We start from the raw sequence: 21,162 nt of genomic DNA, 5'->3' as shown, positions 1-21,162 counted from the left end.
AATTTTGATGTGATGTTGGGAAAGCCACTTAAACCAAACTTTTTAGAGGTAGCCACTATCTATGCTTCATTTTCTGCATGCCCAACTTGATAGCCTGGGTCTGACTTGCAGAAGTGCTGAGTGCTCACAGTTGCAGCTAAAGTCAATGGGAGCTGTTCTTCAATATGTGAAGTACTATATAATGCTATGTACTCAGATAACTCAGGTCCTAGGTGTCTGAAATTGGGTACCCAAAATTAGTGGATAATGTCAACCTTAATCTTTGTTCTTCAATTCCGTATCTGTAAAATGGGGATAATGCCACCTTTCATCTCTCCAGGGCGTTGTGCAAATTAACTAAATGTTTGTGATGCACTCAATTACTATAGCGATGGGCACCACAGAAAAGATCAAGCACTCAAAAGTTAACAAATGACGGAATTAAAATTGCCTATGCAACCCTAATCCTGCCACCTTGCATATATGCATGATACATCTTCCAAAATACGTCTACACTGTTTTCCTCATCATGGCTCCTGTGTCTTATTCAGTACCCAGAATAGCTAGCTGCCTCCTCAGCCAGTACTATCTATTTAACTTCCTTTAGTCCTCCTCATTCAATATATGACCCAATGCCTTATTTACTGCACACCATCCACATGTTGCACTGAATACAGAGCAGGTTTTGTTTTCTAATGGAGCTTTCTATTGCACTAAGCACCACAGTACTTCACTCATTAATAAAATGTGTTTTCAGAACACCTACACCCCCCACATGTATCAGCCCCATCAGACAGGTGCAGAGTCGAGAAAGATGTTAAGACCAAGATTTAACAGGCTGTTCAGTTTCAGATGCCCAATTTTATACATGGAGTGCCTGACTTTTTCAGACATGCTTAGCACCCACAGCACCCTCTGATTTCAACTAAAGTGACAGCAGCTCACGACTGCTGAATCATCAGGCCAGGCTGATTATCCAGGAAGTAACAAAATTAGCCACTTCTAAAAATCCTGGTTTAAATGACTTGTCTCACAATTAGGGATGTAAGAGTTTAACCAGTTAACCAACAATCTTGATGCTTATCGGTTTCTGTTAATGGTTATACTCTGCCCAGGGTCCCGGCTGCTGCTCCTCGCCTGGGGTCCCTGTTGCTGCCCTGCTTGCCCAGGGTCCCTCTGGGCTGCTGTCTCGGCTGCCGGTGTCCGTCCCAGCTGCCAGCCTCGCACCCGAGGTCCTGGCTGCCACCCTGGTGCTGCCCAGGATCCCGGCGCACCCGGGGTCCCTCCAGGCTACTGTCCCCATGGCCAGGGTCTATCCCATACTGAGACCCTGGGAGCGCTAGGATGCTGGGCGGCAGCAGGGTGGCAGCCAGGACCTCGGACACAGCAGCAGCAGGGACTGCTGGACACGGCAGCAGCAGCAGAGCCCTGCCTAAAACGTAACACTTCCCTCACCCCTCGTTCCCCAGGTAAACATTTAACCATATAACAGATAGAATTTTAAAGGGTTACATGGTTAGTTTTTAAACGTTATTTACATCCCTTCACACAATACATAGGAAGCCTGTGGTAGAGACCAGGACAGAACCCAGTTTTGAGTCCTGGTCTCCTGCCTTAACAAAAAAGGCTATTTTTCACTTTGATTCCCCTTGCATCATTCACAGAAGTTGGAAGGTGTATAGTGAATGAGATGGGGGTGTGGGGTGGTCCATTAGACAAATCACCTAATTGATTACACAAAGCTCTGCCTCATTCATCACCCATCCTTATGCAGACTGAGGCAAAGGGTCCTTGCATAGACAATCATAACTTTTGCATTTCTTAATCTAATTGTTTGGTTTTGCTAACATAACATTCTTTTAATATAAGTCTTGTATTAAATTTCCTGGTTTTAATAGGAGATGGAATTCATGTTTTTCCATCATCACATGAAACTTAGGTTTTAAAATGAAATGTAGGCATACCCTGTGACAGCAAGTCTCAGACTGAGGCTTGTGCCATAGCGCTAAAAACAGCAATGCAGATGTTCGGGCTCAGGCTGGAGCTTGGGATCTGAAGCCTAGGGAGGAAGATGGGCTTCAGAGCCAGAGCTCCAGCCCAAGCCACAACATCCACACTGGTGTTTTTAGCATCATAGTGCAAGTCTGAGTCTGCAGACCCGGGCACTGAAACTCATGCCACCAGTTTTAAAATGCAGTGTAGCCAGACCCTTATTGACTTTCACCATCTCCAACACATAATCAAAAGGGTTTGAACGCAAGACCTTTAGATTCAGATTCACAGCACAGAACTCTACTTGATCTAAAAAGGAGGAACAGATAGCAGATAGGCTATTATTCTTTATGTGGAACAGCCACCAGAAAGCAACAATAATTTGGCATTGAGTTACATAGATGTGCTAGTCATGAGAATGTTATCGAAGTTTAAAGGGCTGTAACATGGGTGGGTACCAAGGGTTAGAGCAGCAGCAGCAGCCGCCAGAGATTTGACACATTAATTCTGAAAGACTGCGTAGCTAAGGAGATGAGCCTTAACCTGTGAGCAACCTGGGTTTTTTTCTGCCAGAAGTGATGATATGCTTAATATTTAGTGTTGTGAAATATTAAGGCCAATCAACAGAACAGGTAATTCAACTCATGGTCTTCCATTGAGCTCAGACTCCCAGCCCAGTGGACCATTCCCTAGATTAAGGGGGGCGAGGGGAGGAGGAGGAGAGGAGGAAGAGGGGATAAAAAGAGTGGCTTCTCAGTGAGGCTTTGGATCATGCCCAGTGCAGATGAAATGTTCAAAGCATTAAGGACAAGTTCTACTCGGCATACAGAAATAATGATTTTCTGGGGGTTATCCCAAACCTCAGTCAAATCTGGGTGAATTTCCCCCCAAAAACTGTTAGTTATAGGTATCACTATACATTCTGCCTATAAAGCTAAAAATATAGCTACAGCAAAACATACCTCAGGAATTAATAAGTAAAAAAATCAACTATTTACCTACAGATATCGCCATTCCTATGTAAACCAATGTGGTAATTACAATGGCCAACAGTGTTCCTTTAGGTATGGCTGATTGGGGATCCTGAAAGAGACATTTAAATGAATACTTGCAGTACAAGTAAATATGCAAACTGTACATTAAGCAGTAATATAACATACTACTTACTGCAAGATCACCTGAGATATTTGCACCAGCCAGAATGCCAGTTGCAGCAGGGAAGAAAATAGCAAATACAGAAAAGAAAGTTTCACCGTCTCGGAAATCTGGTCCAAAATTCTCAGTAAGTATTTCAGCTGTTAGAGAAAGGAATTTTTTAAAATTATTATCTTATACTGTGTTTGTATAGGATCTCAATATTTACCAATTCCACCTAAAGCAGTTATGTGAAAGCAAATAAAAACAGTCAAACTAACCATGAACCAAGATCATATCATTTGCATATAAAATTACGGAAATGTCTAAAATGGCAATATTTTATACTTGGAAACCCTAAGAATGTCTTTCCAGCCTCAAAATAATAAAGTCAGCAAAACAGAACAGAAAAATCTCTTAAAGTAATAATAAAAATAAAATACCTAGTTCTGACATACTGAATACAATTTAAAATGAAGCTAATGATGAAAATTACCAGATTTAAAGAAGTTTTAGGAATGTGAATATGTAAAGTGTATGGAGGAATTAGGAAAAACTGGGCTATCCACAATGAAACTTTTTTGGGGTTAGAACTCTCTCACTTTGCAATACTGAAATACAAGAAGTACAGCAACATAGAACTACATTTCAGCAAAACGTGAATTTTTTCTATGAAGCTGTTTGTATTCAAGATATTCAGTGTTATAGCATACCTTTATAACCAAAAAAGCCTTTAACCTTCTTGTTATCCAGTGGAATAAATGTTCCTATGATAAAATCACCAATAGCAAGTAGCAGGATCACCAGCAGAGTAATCTGTGCCTGAAATTTTAAAAATTACAATCAAAGTCAAGTATCTACCATATAGTCTGTGAACTAAAAGACTTGGTCCTAATAGGTTACAAAGATTTAAAGTAAGTCCATTTTCACTTATTACATTCAGATAAGTCATGTGGAAAACAACAGGACAAAAAAAAAAAAAAAAAAAAACACAGGGAGGAAGAGTGAGCAGGAACTCACACATTTCTAAAAAGGAGAATTATGAGAAAGTTAAGAATTAAACTGGCCTTGAATAAAAAGAGATAAGTCCTAATAGTCTGGGACGGTGAAATGATCTTTACTAATGTCTACAACTAGGTGTAAGCAATAAAAATTGATTTCTCCACATATTCTCCTATAAACTGCTACTGTATATAAATAGTGATTAAGTGACTACGATAATTAATAATCATTACGTTTTTTTATGTGAGATTTCAACACTTGATATTACTGAAAAATCAAGGTTAAGCACAGTGGTTTTACTTTAGTTGTTTCAATCAATTCAGACTTGTTGATTGTCTGATTCTCATGCAATATAACTGAGTTGCAAAAAGTAGAGAGGAAGATTTGAATTCAAAAGAGTTTTCATTCATTTTTCTAACAAAGTTTTGCAAACAAACTTTGATTTTTAAAAAGTCAATTTTGGGGCACAAACTGCTTGACAGCATCATGACTCCTATTGTTTGAATAATTATATTTTAAAATATTCCACAGACAAAAAGAGAAAGTTTTCAGCAATATGCTGTTTTGGAATTTTACAGTTGAATTGCAAAGGGGAAAAACAAACAGTTTGCTGTGCCCTTTGAATTTTCATAACAGAGTACACGATCTGAGCTGGAAATCAGTCATGTGATAAGATCCACTCATTCCACCACAGTGTTAGGCTCCCCTCTGCTTGATTGCTGCAGCAAAATGCGAGGACTTCAGAAGGTTAAATCCTAAACTGAAGCTATAGAAACTAAGTTGAAAAAATTAAGACCACTACAGAAAAAAAAAGGATGTTTGTGGAGATCAGTCCTACAAACAATCTGATATAGAAAGAAGGCCTGCTCCACTGCAAACGATATGTTCAATGATGAGAAATAAAAGTTCCAGGTATAGAAGCTAGTTTTCCTTTTCATACATTGGTATCCACTGGTCTTGCCATTACCCATGGGAAGCAGGGAGTAGTAAAAAGCCAAATCCTATAGAAGGAAGTATCAAATATAAAGCAACAAATCCCTCTACGAAGAATGAGCACTGCTTTTTTTTTTTTTTTTAAACACATTTATTTGCTTGCTTTGTTCAAATTTCAGGTGGCCAGACTGCAAGTCTCATTGGTCAAAGTCTTGCTTTTCAGCCCAAAACTTTAATAAACTCTTTGCAGAATACACTTTAGTTTAAGAGCGGTCTTACAAACCGACCATGAAAAGCACGTAGTCATTTTATCTTATCGCCAAGAAGAGGAGTCTCAAATTTAAGAGTCCACTTCACATCCAATGCTCAAAGTTTATTCATGATATTTGGACCTGAATATGTAAGGAAAATATGGCTCTCATTTCAACTCATTTGTCTGTCCATGCACAGTCAGGTCATGCCCTCAAATAACCTGTTCTTCTACAGAACAACTGAAGATGGGATTTTATAAGACAGAACTCCCAAGTCATTTACCCTTACAACTGAACTAAACTGCTATACTGAAATATGGCCAGGCATCCACTGGGGCAGTGGTTCCCGAACTGGGGTTCATGAACCCCTGGAGGTTCACAAAATGTTACAGGGGGTTCTCAGGAAAAAATTCCTGAATGGTGGACAGGCAGCATGGGACCAGCAGCCCAGAGCCCCTGGACTTCCAAGAGCTAAGCAGATCAAAGCGGGTATATCTATCATACTGAGGAGATTTAAACTTCAAGACTCCTTATAAGAAACGGAAAGGGAGGTGGCTATTTTTTGATGTTTTTAAAATTAAATAGGCAGCTTGTGTGGTTTTTAAAATGATTAAGAAGAACAAGTTTAAGCTTTGTTGTAACATGCGTTGTTTGCCTGGACTGCTCAAGACCTGAATGCTTGTGAAGGAGGAACTCTGAGTTGGCTGCTTAAATACCTTCATACTGTTTCACGTCTGATACTCCTTGAAGAAGCATAGGAGCCTTGTCTTATAACAGGCTTATTCTAAGTAATACAAGCTACGAAAAGTGTGATCTTGGAAGAGTGTTGCTTTTTTCATAATGTAATAATAATAATAAAAAATAAAGTGTGTAATAAGCATGTCATAAAAACAAATTTTATATTTCCAAGATCACTGCTTTTATAATTTATACTCAGGTAAAGGAGAAAATCCCTGGAAATATTCATTTTTAGGAGGGGGTTCGCGAGACTTGACATTTTAGTGAAAGGGGTTCACAGGTTGTTAAAGTTTGGGAAGCACTGAACTAGGGGAATATAAAAAGGGTCTGCAGAAAAGGGTTTACAGTTCCATGTTTCTATTAGTCTCCTCTGTACAAGATTGACAAACCAACAGGGTTTGGGGGGGAGGGAGGGGCATAGTTGTCTGCTGCTACAACTCTGATTAACAACCCCAATGATGGAGAATTGAATCTTTAGGTAAACAGGGTTTAATCCCTCAGGGAGGCCATCCATAAGAAGTTAGGATTTCTCCAACAGATTCTGAGGGGATTTAGACCAAGGTCTACATATCATGTAAATGATTTTTACCAAATGCTCTTCCTTGCTCTAGATTTTAGAGATTTGAAAAGAAAGTTAGAGTACCACTCAAAGGTACCCATACTTGTGATTTAGACTCTCAAGCTGGAATATCAATCTGTGACCATCAAAGGGATTTAGGGCTCAAGGTAAAGCAAAGCATTCAGAAACAGATTCTGGAGTTTGCTATTGGTTTATTAGCCTAAGGAACTAGAATCTGGGAAGTCAGTGTGGTTTTTCAAACCATTTTGTGAATTAGCAGATGGATGTCCACCCACACAAGTGGTCTTCCATGCACCAGAATGCCATTATTGAGAGCAAAATATTAGTACCTTGCTGTTGTTTTAAGTTGCATATAAATTTAGATGAAAAGTGTTTGGAGAGCAGATTATCATCAAAATATTTAGTTTAGCTCCCACTTGTCTGCTGCCTCCTTCTGGTAACTGAGCCAATTGGCCGTAAGGTAAGTCATGCCCAGGGTGCAAGTTGCTCTGACAGGCAGGCTCTGTTCCTCCAGGAAAAGAAATATTCTAGTGGTCTGGTGGTTCAAGTTTGTTTCTCGATGGCACAAACATACTATGTGGGCATGCATATACCATAAGCCATTGTTGTCCAGTTGTTATTTTTGCTGTGCAATGTAAAAATATTGCTAGATATTTTAGTATGATGGCTTCAAAAGTTTTGCCGATTACTTTGAAGGCACTAACAGAGATTGAAACAAGTTAATGGCAAAGATTCAGGAGTTCAGCATTGTCCACTGGACTTGCTTGTGCACAACACTGACATGAATAAGTACAGACTAACATGGCTACCACTCTGAAACCTATAAAACAATAGACATTGAAGACTACCTGAGCAGAGTACTGGAAAATGATTATAAACTTCATTTATATACATTAATAAAACTATTTTCAATAGAAATTGAAATGAAGTGCTTAAAAAATTAGCTCAAAAATTGGCAACATCCAGAGAACATACTAAGAATTTGAGGTTCTGTTTTGTGTTTAAGTTCTTTGTGAACTGCTGTTGGCACTGCTACTGGATTACCTGGAGAGACATTCCCTTTCCCTGGATAAGCTACTGCTAAAAAATGCACTTAAATGTACTAAGGATACCCTCTTTCTTCATCTGGACTATAAAGATCACATCAGCTTGGATAACAGGGTCAGGAATGAGAATATGCCAAATAATATGTACATCAACACAATATTGCCATTTTCTGTAACTAAGAATTCACAGGAAACAATGATGACCTGATCACCTACCATAAGAGGGAAGATATGATTTTTGAGATTTTTTGTGGTTAAGAATGTAGATCAATTCATTTCTTGAGTGATTCAGGGAAGATATTAAAATGGCAGATGGCTAGGCTGCACTGACACTGTGGGGAGGCATACAGAAGGGACACTGGGAACGAGCAAAGTAGAAGGTGTGCTAAATTGCTCAGACATATCTAGTAGAAGATGTGGTAAAAGTGGCAAGCTGGGCTAGGGCAGGCCACAGCGACTGCCCCATCACATGTATGAAAAGTAGATTCAGCATACAGAATCCTCAATCTATCTTTAAAAGGAAACTTGGTCTTCCAATTACCAAAAATCTAGTTCATTTGAAATTTCCAGCATTCAAAGAAAATTCTCACTCCATTGCAAATGTTTGTAGAGATCAGTGGGTCTGAAGTTGCTCTTTCAGGTTGAGGGAATGTAAGCTAAGATCAGAGTATGGTGCAGTAGAAATATAAAAAAAAGTCAGGCAGAAGGAGGAGATGGGAACCTAAATTTCATTGTAGTAGACTGAGCAGGTCTAAACCCATGAATAACATCCAGATTAATAGCTCTCCAATGAGAGAGAAAGAGGACAATTTATGTGGTTACCTAACTGTATTATCTACCGAGTTGTGGACACTATCCATATTATATGCTGACTGTAAACCTTTATGTGTGTGGGTCTCTCTCTGGCTAGCTTGAAGGGGTGTTTCCCCTTTAAGAGCTCCCTTACAGCAGGTGGGTAAATAGGGGAAAGATTACAAGTACGTACAGAAAGGGCAGGAAACAGTTGGGGCCAGGTTAGGACTAGGTCACTGAACTGCCCTTTTTGCTGTCTGGAAAAGTGGGGAGATATTTATAACCCATGCAGACTGGTAGATACCCTCTGTACCAGGATTGGGTTTGCAGCACTCACTCTTTGTACTAGCCAAAAGAACTCTGTTCCCTTTTGACCCACTGTGGGTATTATGCTAGTTGCCCCTTTCCTTTGGGAACTAGGGAGGAAATTTTCCTCACTGACATGGGATGGGTTGGGTATTTTTTCCTTCCCCACAGCTGGTCTAGGACTCAGAGCACTGGAATAGGGAAGTTAGGTTGTAATGTTGCAATTAATATGTAAAACTTGTGGCAGATGTCCAGTGCAGGTACTCAGTATAGATGGAAGGGATACAGTTATTGGATAAAATGGATTGGAAAAGGATTTGAAGTAAAGCTTCCCATAAGGGAACTGAGTAAGAGGGGCTGGGGGCTCCTACATCTCATCAGCTGAGAGCTGGCCCCCCTCCTTTTCCTGACCCCCTTTAAAGGAACTGAAGAAACAGCAAGGAGCCAAACCCCTCTTTCCTACATTCTACAATTTGTTGCCAGGTACTCTCAGACGTAATAACTGAATACATTTATGATCTATTTAAACTACATCCATGGCCTCTTCTTTTTATTTCCGACAGAGAGAGGTGTGTACTAAAGTACAAATGTATATTAAAAAGTAACAGAATCTGGAACAGAACATACATAATACGACTATTGAGCTCCTCTAGGGTCTTCATACAAGTAGTGTCACCATTTTAAATTTTAGGTCATAGTTACTTACTTTTGCTTCCCATTCCATTCCTGCTACAGAGATACCTAACAATATAAGTACTGTGATGGCTCCTATAATTCTGATGTCATTCATCTCATCCAACATAAGTGCACCATTTTCCTAGAAGAGAACAATTTTAAAGACAATTACATACAGTGCAGAATGTATTTTTCCTACTACACAATGTAGAGGGAGTAGTGGTTTAGAAAGTGAATAAAAATAGTTTACCTTTATACCATTGGTTCAAACCTGCTGATGTCGGTAAGCAAAAAATAGGACCAGCTGAGGATTGTTCAGAGGCTTAAATGAAATAGCTAATGGCCCCATTCACATGAAAATGAGTGAACAGGCAGTGACTGCTTTCAACCAACAGAAGGGATATCAGCCAGCAACCTTATTGACAGGCTCCATAAAGAAGCCAGTCACAGAACTAACATTCACAAGTTACTCGTTGCTGACAGCGCAAACCCTTCCACAATGCCGTGCCACTACTGCTCTTCATGATATAACTGCTTTGTAGATAGGGGGTTCACTGTTTCTAGAGCTTTTCTTCTGGCACTTCTTTAGTAGTAGCTTTTTTCTACTAATATGTCTAAGAACTCAATTACCATCACTTAACTCTATATTACACCCGACTTCTGAATGTATGAGAGCCTGTGTGACATCTCTGGCTGCTGCTGTTGTGAAGGAAAACCTTAACTCATCTTCCTACCAATGCAAGATCATCCTTTGTATTACATTTACAAAGGTTCTGAAGTATCTAGGGGTGTGTGTGTGGTTTTTTTTTTTTTTTTTAAACTAGTTTTAAATGTCCCCAGCAAAGAAACCTCCACCACTTCCTTTCATAGACTATTCTACAAACTAATACAATTTAGAATTGGAAAATCCTTGCTGGTATTCAGATGGCATTAAGAAACGGAACATTTACACCCCCAGCCCACTCCTCTCATACTACTGTGAATAACTACTTTTCTTCCTTAATGTTTACACCTTTCAAATATTTGTAGATTTATGTACCCCAGCATCTTTAGCAGTTATTTGCCAAATTATATACATTTAGCTCTTTAAACCCTTAATCATTGCTGTCACTCATCTGAATTATATACAATTTGCCAATAGCTTTATGGTAATGTATTGCCCCAAACTGAATAATCTATTATATGCCAGGTGTGGTTATATCACAGGAAAGAGAGAGAAACTGATTATATAAGCTCCCTGTCACTATGTGTACTGATACCTCTGTGTATACAACCCAGAAAATGCACTGGCCTTCTCTTGCTGCCATATTGCTGCACAGACATGTTCAGTATTACTCCCAAGTCTCTACCTACGTTACCACATTCCAGGTTTTCTCTTCTCATTAAGCATGAATTTTATGATTTTTCTCAATCAACTTCTGTCCCAGGGAAATGAGATTGTACTTGTGATTTTTAGTTAAGTTCATTCTATTATTTTCTGCCCATTTTTAAATCTTTCTAGATCCTTTAAAAGAAGCTTGGGAACATTCTACTAGACAACCATACATTTTAAGCTTTAAAAGGACTGCTTGACAACAACAAAATGCTTATTAGTAACTCATATTTCATCAGCCTTTTTTCTAAACTGTCAATTTGATTTTTATTATAATTTTAGCTTAGTCCCACTCTAAAAAGGCAAAATGCAAAAAAATGTATTAATATCAAACTGAATGTCATCATTCAACAGTGTATTAATATGAGAAGTAATATTGTAGCACATCCTAAAACCGTATCAATACATGCTGCTGTTAACCGAAATTAATAAAAATTAGCATAAAGTCAGGGTAGTCATACAGATTAGCAAATGCAATCTATTTACCTGCAGCAGTTCTACAACTGTCTCTGCAAAACCAACCACATACATAGCTACTGCAACAGCATTAGCAAATGCGAAGATTAGGCCTATTGCGCCACCGAATTCAGGTCCCAGGCTTCTGGAAATTAAATAATATGCTCCTCCTAAAGAAAAATGATATGAAAATGCTTTAGAACTCTGGACAGCAACAGAGCTGTAATTATTCATGTGGGCAAGAAAGTCACTAGCAGCAAGGAAATTCTTAAATCTTAGGCACTTATGATAATACAAATAACAAATCTCAACTACTTTCCTTATTTCTGTTCAAAAACTCAGTATGTAACAGATAGTGACAACTTATATCTAGAGATTATACTTCCCCAAGTTACTAAAATTACTTAAACCTGGTGCTTTACAGCATCACCTGAGACATGCATTCACCAGAAATGCTTTGTCAGTCTTATTGTTCAAGCACACAACTGATTTGGAATTTTACAGATACTTGCTTGTCTGAACAGGCAAAACTATTTTTAAGGATGGAGGAAGATTGAATGCTTTGTTACTTAGACACACTTTTACCTATAGATAACATGGAAGTAGACTTTTCCTCAGTGAGGACTTGTGCCTCTAACATGCACTGAAAAAATTATGACTTGTTTGTAAATCTGTTTATAAATACATATTTGGTATGGTGTTTGATTTTTTTTAAATAATCCATCAGATACATTGCTCTAGATTAGCATAAACATGCATATATAGTCAAGAAATACTATTTTGTTTCAATTATTACATGCTACAAAGTACTTGCTCCCTAGGCTGTTCAGAGCTACCCTGAAAGCAGCTTGGCTTTACACCCACTGGGAACAACAAGAGATGGCCATTCTGAAAGGAGTAGTTTTGGCTACTAACAGCCACATGAAGCTTCATTCCTATCAAAAACTGGAGGTGATAATCATTTTAAAAAGAGGACAGATCTTCATGGAATTCTCTGCAATATTATATTATATCTAAAAAAAATTTCAATTAGGAAGCACAACTTCAGATCATTAATCCTAAAAAAGTTCTTCAAAATGTAACTATTGCATGAGATTTCAGCAAGTTTGTACTACATGAAAATTTGAAGAATCTTCATTATAAAGATCATTTGGGACTAAAACATGGTTCAACATTTCTTTTGGCCTTCCCCATCCATCAATTTTAACTCCAACTAAGTTAACTTTACTTGTACATTCTCAGAAATTTCATTTTGTACTCAAAACCTAAGTGCTATAATTTTGAGGAGGCCAGCTATGGACCTGACAAGTCTGGGCATATCTTTCTAGATTTTCAAAATGTGGCATTAAGTGAAAATCCCCTAATTTGCAATAAGAAAGAATTTCTAAAAGATCTGTTTAAAGTCAGACAGCCCTTTAGTTCTCTAGTATTAAACAGGTAGAATCTATAGGAAATGCTGGAAATAAATATTGACTGGTATAGCACACAACTTGATAGAAAGTAGTCAAACCAACTGTGCAGAATGACTTATTTCTTGGGTTATAATTGTTACCTGTCTAGAAAAAAGAAATTCTCACAAATACAAGAAATCCAAGTACAACAGTATATTAACATATGAATTCCAGAAGAATGAACACTGAAAACAGTTATATCTGATAAAATCCTTTGTCTTATGACAAATCTCGAGTCTATACAATTTGGAGTTTCTTTAGCTTTCAAATGAGATCAAGGGAGCTATTGTAATGCACTGGGAATGTCATGACAGCCACAAGACTATTCAATTTGAAAACTGTTTTTTTATATTATCCAGTTTGAAATATATTCTCAGTGTCTTAATTTCCATGCACAAAAACTTTTTAAACAGAAAATGGGGCATTGGAGGCTAGATGGAAGAGTAACATCTGGGAAAAAAAATAGCAATTTAAAGAAATTTGACACTACAGAAATGTATGTTTTAAAAAAAAAAAAAAATTTGCTCAATGGTTTAAGAATAAATCTGCACGTAAACAACACACATTCCCTTAATGATATCTCCCTATACTGGCCTTATCAGCAAAAGGTAGCCTTTGCATGTCATATTTCTATATTTTAATACTGACCTCTGATTGAAAATTTTTCTTTTATGTCTTTCAACAACAATCTAACCTTTTATATAGGGTTTCATTTACTTGGACACAAAACAAAACAAAAAAATGAAAAACAAAAAAACCCAACCTGTATCCCACTTAAAGAATACAACTTTTGCAAGGAAAAAATCCTCAAACTTCCATTTCAACACATAATTGGAGGTATGGGGAAATACAGAGCAAAACTCCATTAATTTCACAGAGTTGCAGATAATGGATGTTTTAAGTTGAAGATCTCATATTCTGAATCCAGTAACGTGTCAACTTCAGACTAGGAAATATTAACTACGTGTGCCTAAAAGGATCAGATGGGGAAGAGAAGGAATAGATTTAAAAATAAATCCTAGAGTCTACATTCGAGGTTTGGAAAGATTAATATATGTAAATGGGTTGTAAACTACACTCTGGTTCTTTTATTATCTGTAAAGTACTTTAGCGCTCAGATTAAAAACAGTTTCTTATTACAAGACACAGGGTATGGCACTATTACCAGAAGAGAAGCAAGAATATAGCTTTACTCTTTTAACACTGTTCTCTTCTGTGTATTAATGTGTCAATTCTAATTAACAGCTAAATGACAAATGACAATTTTATGCTTGTGACAAGGCTAACGTTTAGTTGTTGGTGTTCCTGCTATGTCTTATTTGCTCTGCAATGGTGGCATTTTTGTCTGTATGTCTAATCGTGAAGAGTTTTTTTTGTAACTGCTACTGCTTTACTTTGTTACTGGTTTTTATAATAAAATGGCTGACTGACTACTGTGATGAAATACTTTTGGAGCAGAGTAATCACCAGTGAAGTCTTTCCCTGCACCTTAAGCTCTTACTGAAATTATTTTGTAGGTACATAGTTGCTGGCTACAGGACAAGCATGCATGCTAACAAAAATGCCAGTCTCAAACCAATACCCTCTGGAGAGAAAAGCATTAAGATTATCTAAATGGTAACTTTTCAGAGCAATTGAACTTCTTTTGGAAGAGTCTTCCACCATAAAATTATGTGTTTCCAGGAACTGGTATAGTTCTGAAGAGAATAAACTGAAATACATCCTACTACAGGACAAAAACAGATGTTTTCTGAAACCATAAATATGTTTTTACCAGGAAATACATAAATCTCATCCAATGGATTCATCTATAAGAAAGAGTTAAAATTGCTCTTTTATTTAACCAAGCCATGTAACAGAAGTGGGGGATATTTAATAGCATACATTTTTGAAGGAAAAATACTTTTTTTAAAAAGACATCATTACTGAGCAAATATATGAGCATATGGATTTATTCCTAAACAACTTTATTTCCAAGGTGCCTTTTGCATTTAAAAAAAAAATCTTTAATTTCTTACGACTGAACACTAATTAGGTTTTGGAACTATAAAATACTTGAATAGCAACAACAACCAACAAGGAATTGACTTGCTCTCTCTCCCTACCAAAAAAAAAATCTGCAGGAAAACAAGGCAGCACTTCTGTGAAATTGGGAAGGTGAGCTACCAATTAGAACTACTATGCAAGTTATTCAATTAATTCATTTTTTTTTTAAAATAGGGGGTGAGGGGAGGTGAGAGACCTGTTGCAGAACAGCAGACATTTCACAGAAAGGGAATCCTTTTAGCTATTTTCTCTTCATGCCATCAACTCTTATTTATCATTCTTAAAGAGAAGGAATACGAAACCGAGGTTTAATCAGAATCTTATCTTATAAAGAGGCACAATTTTAGCCACAGTTAAAGTACAAAGAACTGTTTACAAAAGTAGTTTTACCTCCTCTTACAAATCCATTGGTAGCTATTGCTGAAGTAGACATTCCTGTGATAGTTGTCACAACAGTTGCCATTGCAATAACCAAGACAGAAAGAGCTTTGAAAAGAAAAAAATAGTTACAATATATTAAAAATTAAAGCTAGCTTCAGAAAAATACACGTGCCTTGTACTTCATTGTGTCAAACTTGTGAGAATGTACTTTCCGAACAGGTTTGGATAACATTAAGCTAGGCACAGCTCTTGTACAAGTATGGAAGAAATCTTCTCTACTCCACCACCCAGAGAGCAGGGCAGCTTTGCTCCCTAGAACCTGCTACAGAGGTGAGGCTTACTGTAGTCCAGTTCCGGACTAAGCCATCAAGGCTAAATTAAAGTATAGGTGTTACCACATACACTCCATATCTATCAATCTCTACTTTTCAGACCTAAACTAAAAAATATGTAACTCACTCTGAAAAACTATGAAAGAGGAGTCAGATTAGACATTCTAGCAAGTTTTTCATTTAGCTTAAGAATTTTATGATCATGCTGAGTAACAGGCGACATATCTGTATTATTCAGTCCCCCTTCCCCAATTGCTCTAAATGCGTTATCAATGATCCATGATTGTAGAAGTTACCCTGTCTCCATACATACAACTGCATTCGCTAAAACTAAATAAGATGTCACATTTTTTAAAATTGTACACATACCTATCCCAGCCTGTCCTACAATCCATGACAGTCTGATGAAGAGCATCACCCCCCAAATATTCAACATACATCGTACCTAGGAGAACAAAACACAAGACATAATATCTTCTCATAATCGCATGGTTTTAACATATACATAGAGTTATTTTAGCTAGGTATTGCAAACAAAATGTATTAAGCCTACAAATAAATTCATACTTAAAATTTTGAATGGATTAGTTGCTGTAGCAAAACCCTTTTTTCCCTCCTAAAATGTTTTATGACTGAGTGACATTTTTAGGTATATACAAGAGTTACTGGTTTGGTTGGATGGAGTTTTTCATCTTTTATATCTTGGGAACAAGGAATTGTTTTCTGATCACAGGTTTCTTACCCACTCTATCTAGATCAGGGATGGAAAATTACACTGATTCAAGAACTGAAACCTAATATTTTTGACCTAGACCAATTCCAGAAAAAATGCCAAATTGGTCACAGAGAACAATGAGTTTCTCTTCCTCACTAGAGTATACACCATTGCAAAACTGACAATCCCAACTTTCTAATGGTCTATTGGAGCACCGGTTCTAGTCCTCTGCTGCTTTTGTTGTCTTATGTAGTGCCCTTTGTTCCTCCTTTGTTTTCAAACAAGGACAGGCACAGTTTAGTTATGGCAAGAGCTGGAAAAGCCTCTGGAACAGGCCATATTGCTTCTTCTGCAACTCTGTCATTCTGAACATTTTGTTTCAGAATTCTACTGTTCTGCACTCAAATTTTTTTTTAAAAGGCTTTTATTACCTGTGTGTGTTTTGATTTTGTTTTTTTTTAATTCCTCAACAGAATAGTATAAATAAAGAATTTCCATTTTGCAGAATTTCAGTAATAAAATTAGCACGGAGTCTTAAAACAGATAAACATTTCACAACATTGCCAAAAGAGAACAATTTAATTAACAAGTGAGTATAGACTGGGAGACGTGTGCCTCTCTTCAAATCCCAGGAGCTCCAAGAACAAGCAGCATGTCTAGGGATTTCCCAAGATTCAGAAAGCCAATTCAAAGGCCTTCCAGTGAGACATAACTGGAGTGGAAACACAGATGCATAGCTGGGCTCTAACTATTTGTCTGAGTAGCATATCCCAAGTAGACAAGAATCACTAAAAAGCACAGTTCTGAGGACTTTGTCCAAGATTACAAAGCAAATCCTCAACCCACCGTGGAATGTAGAGGTGGGTCTTCCAACAACCTTTTAATTAAAAGTTTCTGGGGGAAAAAAGTGTGCATTTCCCCAATATATATTTCTGGGAGGGGGAGTTTAACACCCATTTCAGGACAAGATTTAAACAAATGCGTTACACACTGAAGCACTAAAAAGATAGCAAAGATTACTTTTCAATACCTCCCCTCTAAATTTTTTACTTGTTTTTTAACCTTTGATTCAATTATTTTTAGCAAAACAGATCTGCAACTGACCTTTCATTCTTGCTGAAAAATACACTCACTCAAAATATGTAAAGTAACTGGCAAGGTCAGTTATGTATTAAAAGGCTTGACATACTATGTATTTACTTACCAATACACCTTTTATCCAGCCAAACTTGACTATTCCCTTAATGTCTGCAGTATAAGTAGCATCAGCTTCCCCAGGTGGAGTCCCTTCTTCTCCATTTGCATATCCATCCTCAAAAGGTTCCTGCAGAGAGGGCGGGAAAATAAATAAATTTTAAAAAGTACCTCTATATCCTTTAGCAAGTGTCCAAAAGGTGATTTCAGAACTGGACACTCAATCAAATTTGACTCAGACGTCATTATTAGTAAAAGTGATCACAGACAACAAATTATTAATTTCTAAGACCACATCTATGTAGTGTTCTAGTCACAATTTGTGTGACTATTGTACACATTTTCATACTTCAGTAATTTTTACAGTTTGGATATTTGAAATCCCTACAAAAGATGTTTAAAATAAAGTATGTTTTTACTTGAGGCAGTGAGTAAGTCATGCCACTGAAAGCTTACCATAGTAGTTGAGCAGTACCTACAAATATTAACTGTAGTTATAATCAAATTAGTATCAATTTTTTTATTGCAACCATGCAATCTATTACTGTGTAGATTAGTGCAAGCATGTTATTCAAATATTTTTCCTAGATTTATAAACTGTCTTCATATGCCTTCAATCTGATTTAAAAGATTAAGAAACACTCTCGTAAAAGGACCAAATGGCACCTTCATCATCATTTAGTTTGACCTCTTTCCTAAACACAGGCTATAATATTTCACCCAATGAAATATTCCAGCAGCAGAGGCAATTATTCTTCCCTACTACATAAGTGAACACGACTGCGCCCAATAACTTGTAAATGAACTCAGAGGATCTCTTTCAGAAAAGACAGCTAAACTTGATTTAGAATTAAGAAAACGAAGAAGATGAATTGATCACTTCTTTGGTAGTCTGTGCACTGGACAATTACCTACACTGTAAAAAGATTGTATCACTTACCAAGAAAGTTTCCACACAATAATCAACTCCCCTCTAAGTCACACCCAATCCCCTTTTTAAACTAAAATGAGAAGAGAGATGGGTCTTGCAGAATGCCCTGAAGATCCAACACTGAGTCCCACAGTGCAGACGTCCTTTACTATTTCCTAGCACTCAAAAAGAATGTTGAGTGACCAAGTGGTTTTGCTTTAGATAACTAGGTAAATGTTTCTTTTAGTAAGCATAAGAAATATTAAAAGTAATACCCAAGGATTACAATAAATATGAGGTACATTAGTAACCTAAGACACCATCTTGGCCACTATGGATGTAGAAGCCCTCTACACCAACATTCTACACAAAGATGAATTACAAGCTATCAGGAACAGTATCCCTGATAATGTCACGGCAAATCTGGTGGCTGACCTTTGTGACTTTGTCCTCACCCACAACTATTTCACATTTGGGGACAATACATACCTTCAAGTCAGCAGCACTGCTATGGGTACCCACACGGCCCCACAGCATGCTAACATTTTTATGGCTGACTTAGAACAACGCTTCCTTAACTCTCATCCCCTAACATCCCTACTCTACTTGTGCTACATTGATGACATCATCATCTGGACCCATGGAAAAGCAGCCCTTGAGGAATTCCACCACAATTTCAACAATTTCCATCCCACCATCAACCTCAGCCTAGACCAATCCACACAAGCGATCCATTTCCTGGACACTACTGTGCTAATAAGCAATGGTCACATAAACACCACCCTATACCGGAAACCTACTGACTGTTATACTTACCTACATGCCTCTAGCTTCCATCCAGTGCACACCACACGATCCATTGTCTACAGCCAAGCTCTAAGATAAACCGCATTTGCTCCAATCCCTCAGCAGAGACAAACACCTATAAGATCTCTGTCAAGTGTTCTTAAAACTACAATACCCACCTGCTGAAGTGAAAAAAACAGATTGACAGAGCCAGAAGAGTACCCAGAAGTCACCTACTACAGGACAGGCCCAACAAAGAAAATAACAGAACGCCACGAGCTGTCACCTTCAGCCCCCAACTAAAACCTTTCCAGCGCATCATCAGAGATTTACAACGTATCCTGAAAAATGATCCCTCACTCTCACAGATCTTAGGAGACAGACCAGTCCTCGCTTACAGACAGCCCCCCCAACCTGAAGCAAATACTCTCCAGCAACCACACAACAAAAACACTAACCCAGGAACCTATCCTTGCAACAAAGCCAACTCTGTCCACATATTTATTCAAGTGACACCATTATAGGACCTAATCACATCAACCACGCCATCAGGGGCTCATTCACCTGCACATCTACCAATGTGATGTATGCCATCATGTGCCAGCAATGCCCCTCTGCCATGTACATTGGCCAAACCAGACAGTCTCTATGCAAAAGAATAAATGGATACAAATCTAACATCAGAATCATAACATTCCAAAACCGGTAGGAGAACACTTCAACCTCTCTGGCCACTCAGTAAAAGATTTAAGGGTGGCAATTTTGCAACAGAAAAGCTTCAAAAACAGACTCCAGTGAGAAACTGCTGAGCTTGAATTAATATGTAAACTAGATACCATTAACTTGGGTTTGAATAGAGAGACTGGGAGTGGCTGGGTCATAACACATATTGTATCTATTTCCCTACGTCAAGTATCCTCACACCTTCTTGTCAACTGTCTAAATGGGCCACCTTGATTATCACTACAGAAGGTTTTTTCTCCTGCCGATAATAGCTCATCTTAACTAATTAGCCTCTTACAGTTTGTATGGCAACTTCCAACTTAGATTGTGTACACACACACACACACCCTATTTATCTTCTTACTATATGTTCCAGTCTATGCATCCGATGAAGTGAGCTGTAGCTCACGAAAGCTTATGCTCTAATAAATTTGTTAGTCTCTAAGGTGCCACAAGTACTCCTGTTCTTTTTGCAGATACAGACTAACACGGCTGCTACTCTGAAACCTAAGACAACTATAATGTTTAAGGATGACCACTACAGAAATGATCCTTAATACTGTTCTTAATATTATGCAACATCAGTGTCACCTCATACCGTGTTAAGAAAGAAGCTTGCATCCCAAATTACCTCCAAAAAGCACTTTACAAAGTATAGGCTCAGGCTTGCTCTCAATGAAGTGAAGAGCAAGACTCCCTTTGCTTTAACAGGAGGAGTAGGCTCTATTATATGCAAGACACATTCAGTTTCAAAGGCTTTAACATTATGAACTTAAAACACAAGTCAGGAAGTTAGGGGTCTCACAATGAACTAACTTGTCCACATAGCAGAAAGGTACTTTATAGTCCTACCTTGTAAATAGTGTTTCAGCAAAAACAACTAGTGAAAAATCTGGGGTGCTGCTGGACTATAGATTGCCCCTTGGCTGATGTCAGGCTCTTGACTGCTAGGAGGAGAGGCTCATCTGCATGCCACTACTCCACACCAGTTGAAAACGACAAGGGGCTTGTCTACACTTACATTTTATAGCGCTCTAACTTGCTGGCTCAGGGCTGTGAAAAATCACCCCCCTGACCACAGCAAGTCTGAGACCTCTCTCCCAGCGCTCACACTCTCACTTCAAAGCGCTGCTGCAGAAGCGCTCCCGTGGCAGCACTTTGAAGTTTCCAGTGTAGCCATGCCCTTAGCTTCAAACAGCAACGAAAAAACTCAAATACACGAACTAGATAAACCACATTTGTACATCCCAAGGTAATGGAGAAAATAATCAAGCAAACACCTAGAAGATAATAAGGTGATAAGTAACAGTCAACATGGATTTGTCAAGGACAAATCATGTCAAACCAACCAAATAGCTTTCTTTGACA

The 21,162-nt window shown here is 37.9% G+C and overlaps 1 protein-coding gene across 1 annotated transcript in view; it reads right to left on the bottom strand.

Annotated features, from left to right (window-relative positions):
* The window catches only part of SLC12A2 (solute carrier family 12 member 2), a 101,421-nt gene that overhangs the window by 50,318 nt on the left and 29,941 nt on the right, over positions 1 to 21,162 (bottom strand). Inside the window, exons 2-9 of the mRNA XM_077817407.1 lie at positions 17,386 to 17,505; positions 15,836 to 15,911; positions 15,144 to 15,239; positions 11,287 to 11,426; positions 9,460 to 9,570; positions 3,819 to 3,927; positions 3,139 to 3,266; positions 2,970 to 3,054 (exon numbers count right to left, since the gene is read on the bottom strand). Of these exons, the coding sequence (XP_077673533.1) occupies positions 2,970 to 3,054; positions 3,139 to 3,266; positions 3,819 to 3,927; positions 9,460 to 9,570; positions 11,287 to 11,426; positions 15,144 to 15,239; positions 15,836 to 15,911; positions 17,386 to 17,505 (865 nt within the window). The remainder of the gene's footprint in view (positions 1 to 2,969; positions 3,055 to 3,138; positions 3,267 to 3,818; positions 3,928 to 9,459; positions 9,571 to 11,286; positions 11,427 to 15,143; positions 15,240 to 15,835; positions 15,912 to 17,385; positions 17,506 to 21,162) is intronic.

This window comes from Eretmochelys imbricata, chromosome 5, assembly GCF_965152235.1.
Source record: "Eretmochelys imbricata isolate rEreImb1 chromosome 5, rEreImb1.hap1, whole genome shotgun sequence".
NCBI classification, from domain to species: domain Eukaryota; kingdom Metazoa; phylum Chordata; order Testudines; family Cheloniidae; genus Eretmochelys; species Eretmochelys imbricata.
This window is presented reverse-complemented; position numbering and strand designations above follow the sequence as displayed.